Here is a 5933-nt window from a genome sequence, read left to right as displayed (position 1 = left end):
ATGTCTGTCTCTCTGTCTCTCTGTCTGTCTCTCTCTTTCTCTCTCTCTCTCTCTCTCTCTCTCTCTCTCTCTGACACACACACACACTCTCTTTTTCTCTCTCCTTACACCTTCTCTTCCCACTCCCGCCCAACCCCCACCTCCCCCTCTCTCTCTCTCTCTCTCTCTCTCTCTCTCTCTCTCGCTCTCTCTGCAACCTTTCTTTACATTTTCATTGACAAGCATTGTCCATTGTCGATCCTCTCAAGTGTTTGTTTGTCAGGCGTGATCACTCGTACACACCCAGTTCCTGCATAACAAGAGTTGTCGGTACCTAGGCTACGAGTGTATTCACTTTCTGCTCACAGAGACAGAGAGAGAGGGTGGTTGTCGGTATTCTAGTAGTTTCCAGAATGGCTGCTTCCCTGCAATTTCTGTGTTGGATTTGCCTTGCTGGATTTATGTGTGCGAAAGGTAAACTAGCAAGACGAATTTAACAACGTCTAGTGGTAAGAACACGAAGACAACAACACAAATAACTGAAGTAACAACAAAAACAACATTTATAGATTAGCAGCAGGACCAACCCCTTGAACAGTAACTTACCTACCACAACACTCGTATAGACTTAGGTAGACCCAAAAAATAAAACAAACTCAATGAATATGAAGTAGAAAAAACGCAGAAAAAAAAACCAAAAGTAAGCACATGTGTCAACGCATCTTGTTGGAAATTAAACGGATACGCAGAAATGTGCACCAAGTCTAGCTCCTGGTTTTGTTGAACACCCTCGTTATATTGATCACTCATAGTTGGTGTGTTGCTTTGTTGACTTGTTGGTTTGTCGCGCTAACACGTATTGGTAAAAAAAAAGTTGTTACTTACATAATTACAAATTCCAATGCCGCATAAACTCAATTAAACAAACGGAGCACAACAAGCTACGCTTATGAGCGTGCGCTTAAAAACAATATAATGTATGATTTGGCGGACGAATATAACGTTTGTCGGACAACGGTAAGATGGACTTCTTTCTTTCTGTATCTATTACTACGTGTATTCACACAGCTGAGGCTCTGACCTCTGTGGACTGGGGTCAGTCTCCATGCCAACAGCCCGCCCCAGTCGCCAACGCATACCGTGACGTCAGTGGTGATTATGACGTCACTTACACTTGCTATGACGGGTACATCAACGTCAGCGAAGACTCGAAACGTCAGTGTCTTCACAACGGTTCTTACTCTGGAACGGCTCCACGATGTGTTTGTAAGTGGTGGTGACGGTGAATGTGGTCGTCGTCGTCGTCGTACTAGTGGTAGTTGTAGTGGTGAGAGAATGGGGATGGTGGTCAAACTAGTAAGCATTTATTGTTGTTGTTGGGATAATAGAAGTAGTAGTAGTAGTATTAAATGTGGTGGCAGTAGTAGTAGTAGTAGTTCAACTACTGCTACTTCTAAGTAGTAGTAGCAGTAGTAGTAGTAGTAAATATCCGTCGCGATATAACCTTGAACGGTTGAAAACGACATTAAACACCAAATAAAGAAAGAAAGAAAGAAAGTAGTAAATATGGTGGCAGTAGTAGTAGTAGTTGTAGTAGAAGTAAATATGGTGGCAATAGCACCAGTAGTAATAGTAGTAGTATAGTAGTACATGTGGTGGCATTAGTTTTAGTAGTAGTAGTAAATGTGGTGGCAGTAGTAGTAGTAAATGTGATGGCAGTAGTAGTAGTAGTAAATGTGGTGGCAGTAGCAGTAGTAAATGTGGTGGCAGTAGTAGTAGTAGTAAATGTAGTGGCAGTAGTAGTAGTAGTGGTAGTAGAAGTAGTACATCTGGTGGTAGTAGTAGTAGTAAATGTGATGGCTGTAGTAGTAGTAAATGTGATGGCAGTAGTAGTAGTAGTAAATGTGGTGGCAGTAGCAGTAGTTGTAGTAGCAAATGTGGTGGCAGTAGCAGTTGTAGTAGAAGTCGTAAATGTGGTGGCAGTAGTAGTAGTAGTAGTAGTAGTAGTAAATGTGGTGGCAGTAGTAGTGGTAGTAGAAGTAGTACATGTGGTGGTAGCAGTAGTAGTTGTAGTAAATGTGGTGGCAGTGGCAGTTGTTGTAGTAGTAGAAGTAGTAAATGTGGTGGCAGTAGTAGTAGTAGTAAATGTAGTGGCAGTAGTAGTAGTAGTAAATGTGGTGGCAGTAGCAGTAGTTGTAGTAGCAAATGTGGTGGCAGTAGCAGTTGTAGTAGAAGTCGTAAATGTGGTGGCAGTAGTAGTAGTAGTAGAAGTAGTAAATGTGGTGGCAGTAGTAGTAGTAGTAGCAGTAGTAGTTGTAGTAAATGTGGTGGCAGTAGTAGTAGTAGTAGTAGTAAATGTGGTGGCAGTAGTAGTAGTAGTAGTAGTAGTAAATGTGGTGGCAGTAGTAGTAGTAGTGGTAGTAGAAGTAGTACATGTGGTGGTAGTAGTAGTAGTAGTAGTAGTAAATGTGATAGCAGTAGTAGCTGTAGTAGTAGTGGTAGTAGTGGTGCAAATCAGGAGTAGCAACATATTCAGACCAAAAGCTCATTTGGTAGATGTCCCCCCGGTTCTCGTGGAAAAATGGTGTCGTTATACAAAATGTGTTAGAAAAAGTCCCTTCAGCTAAATGTAGGTGCATACATGAAATTACACATGCTACAAGAACCATCAAAGAAAATAAAACAAAAATGGGCATGCGTGGATTCCAAAAAAGACATGTTTTGAAGACTAGAAAATCTTCCTTACCTGAAGTGAAATTATGTTTGAACAAACGTCTGTCTCAACAGGATACAACTAGAACACTGATAATGATGACTACTGGATTCACTGCATGGAGATTTCTCCAGCCTCCGTTTTTGATTTGATTTATTAGGCTAAAAAAAAAAATTGTCTGTTTAGGGTAACCCGACCGACCCTATCGATTTGGCGCCGACCCAAAAACTTTTTTTTGATTTAAAAAAAAAAAAAAAAAAAAAGAGGTAAAAATGCTAAAAAGAGACATTTGGCGTTTCATTAGGAACGAAAAGTGAGCGTCGCGCGCCATACTGGAAGTAACCAAGCATAAAGAAGTGAATGTTTAGCCAACATAGCATTTACACACAAAAACAAAAAAACAAAAACAAAAAAAAAAACCCTACCTACCTACCGACCCTACTTTTTTTGGTCATGTTACCCTAAACAGACAATTTTTTTTTTTGGCCTTATCAAATTCTCCATAATCCAATGTGCAGATTTGTATGTGTCTTCATTTGGGGGGTCCGGTAGCTCAGTTGTTAGAGCACTGGACTTGTGATCCGCGTGTTACGGGTGTTACACGACACTTGAGATTGCCACAAGTTCTCAAACGTCGTATAGTTGTGTTCTTTTACTCTACGTCGCCCGTCTTCGCAGCAGAAAACAACCTGTCAAATTGAGTTGGAGGATTTATTTAGCATTCCAAACATACAACTGCACATCGTAGCAGAACTCAAAGTAGAAGCTCTTTTACATACAAATCGCGCTGGCCTATATAGCAAATACTCAATCTCGAGAATATTCCAGACCGAACATGATACAACTACATTATACGAGCCGTCTATGGACTAGAACAGTGACGTTCTCTGTGACGTACATCAAAAGCGCCGACGCACTTAATCCGAGCGAACGCCACGAACCCACTACTCAAAACAACGTGGTAAACAAGTTGTTTTGACAGGACTAGAAAGTTCACCTGCATTCTCGTCCAAACATAAATATTGTGTTTACAAAACATGATATCAGACTTTCCCACAAAGTACAAACAAGTCAACCACATGCAACACACAAAACCGAACCAAAGCTCAGCAACGACAGCGTTTCCTAACAACGGGTTCGAATCCTGGCCGAGACGGACACTGCTCAACTTTATGTGCAGACTCAAAGACGGTATCCATGTTCCACCCCCGTGTCATCACTGTGTTACGCGAAAGGCCTCGGTCATTCTGCCATAAGTGCGGGTGGCTGACCACATATAGACACGCACACAAGTCTTGTGTTGCTAGCTCTCCACTGGGAGGATGCGACCCTAATTTCCCAGCAATGAGGTTATGAGGTAATGAAAAAGAAAAATGGTGTGTTGATTTTATTCATCTGTTTATTTTCTGTGTTGGTTACTGTTACACAGTGAAGTGTCAACCACCAGTGCTACCCGCAGAGCTCTATCCACGAGATAATGTAACGCGTACTTTCATTGGTGGAGACAGCTTGAGTGGATTTTGCATGATTCCAATCAAGTACGGCGACACATCGTCCATCACGTGCAGCGAAAATCTCGGCCAATGGGAGCCGTGGACACTGTTCTGTGGAAGTGAGTACAGTTTAAAAAAACAAACAATCTGTGCCTTTTTATAATAGGCTAGGTGATTTGCATGGGGGCAGACTGGCGTGCGGGATGTGGGCGTGTGTGTGTTCGGAGGGAGGGTAGTGGTGTGGGCGGGTGCGTGTGTGTGTGTGTGTGTGTGTGTGTGGAAGCGTGCGTGCGTGCGTGCGTGTGTGTGTGTGTTTGTGTGTGTGTGTGTGCGTTTGTGCGTATGTGTGTGTGTGCGTGCGTGCGTATGTGTGTGTGTGTGCGTGCGTGCGTATGTGTGTGTGTGTGTATGTGTGTGTGTGTGTGGAAGCGTGCGTGCGTGCATGTGTGTGTGTGTGTTTGTGTGTGTGCGTTTGTGCGTATGTGTGTGTGTGTGTGTGTGTGCGTGCGTGCGTGCGTGCGCGTGTGTGTGTGTGTGTGTGTGTATGTGTGTGTGTGTGTGTGTGTGTGTGTGTGCGTGTGCGTGTGTATGTCGGCCTGTCTGTCTATCTGTCTGTCTGTCTGTCTCTGTGCGTTTGGTTATTGGCTGTTGTGTTTTAGTATGTGACCAAGTGGAGGGATAGTCTTGTCCCATGTAAAAGCCTGGCGAGAGGTGAGTCGGATTGTTTACATGGACAGGACTGTGCCTTTCGTGATCTGTTCAGCTTGAAAGGGGAATCCACTGAACCCTAATCTTGACCTACACAGCGCGGTTTGCTCGAAAACTCACCTCAAGTATGTAAATCAATTAAAGGCATATGTACTCGATGACTATACACGCTAATTGCTTTACCAACAGCTGGAGACATGCTAAATTAAGTTCCCTGCAAAATATTGTGGTCTAGGACCCCTTCAATGTTGAGATATGTTAATTTTCATTTTGATCTGGATCGTCCTATTTATAGATTTGGCAACACATGTAACGTTGATGCAAGGGAGCTAACACCGCGGCTTTGTTGACATCCTCACTTTTTCAGAGGCTAGAACAAGCTGTAATGCATGTATTATGGTCCGCGCATGGTGACATATCGTCATTATATGGTCTTGTGGTGCGTTTGACATCGATTATAGGCAAACTACACTTTGTAAACACGGGAGCGCGTACATATGCCTTTAAACACAATCGAGTTGCTGACCTTCAAAGGGCTGTTTCTGTTCGGTGCTGGTGATGAACAGTAGTTCAGAGGCGCCATCTATGTCGCAGCACCGTAGTAACCAGCGTCGCGTACCACTGATCTAAAAATTATGGATAGCGCGTCCCCTTCTTATTGGCTATCACAACGTTGACTCCAACATATCCGCCATCTTGGGACACCGTTCGATACCGCGACGCTAGGTCGACAACGTAAAATCGCACCTATTGAGAAACCAAATTGCTTCCATTTCCTTAATCACGAACTGCAAAAACATAAGAGGGATGCAGTTTGCATCTATGAACCTGTTTAGATCAGCGATGCTACTCGTATTAAACTTAGAGAGAAGACTATCGAAACTACGATTATTTCCCTTTGACCATGTTTGTCAGTTTTGTGGGGTATATATACCGAGCAACAAAAGAAACGCGAAAATATTCTGCAATGTTTGATTGACAAAATCTCAAACAATTATAGAGTTATAATTATCAAACCACAAACGTTTGATGAAGGCATG

General features: G+C 42.9%; 1 protein-coding gene across 1 annotated transcript; it reads right to left on the bottom strand.

Annotated features, from left to right (window-relative positions):
• Positions 1-1646: 1646 nt before the first annotated feature.
• Positions 1647-2528, bottom strand: LOC138950021 (uncharacterized). The gene has a single exon (XM_070321806.1). It carries the CDS (start codon positions 2526-2528, stop codon positions 1647-1649), a length of 882 nt encoding a protein of 293 aa, XP_070177907.1.
• Positions 2529-5933: the final 3405 nt, after the last annotated feature.

Source organism: Littorina saxatilis, linkage group LG16 (assembly GCF_037325665.1).
Source record: "Littorina saxatilis isolate snail1 linkage group LG16, US_GU_Lsax_2.0, whole genome shotgun sequence".
NCBI classification, from domain to species: Eukaryota; Metazoa; Mollusca; class Gastropoda; order Littorinimorpha; family Littorinidae; genus Littorina; species Littorina saxatilis.
This window is presented reverse-complemented; position numbering and strand designations above follow the sequence as displayed.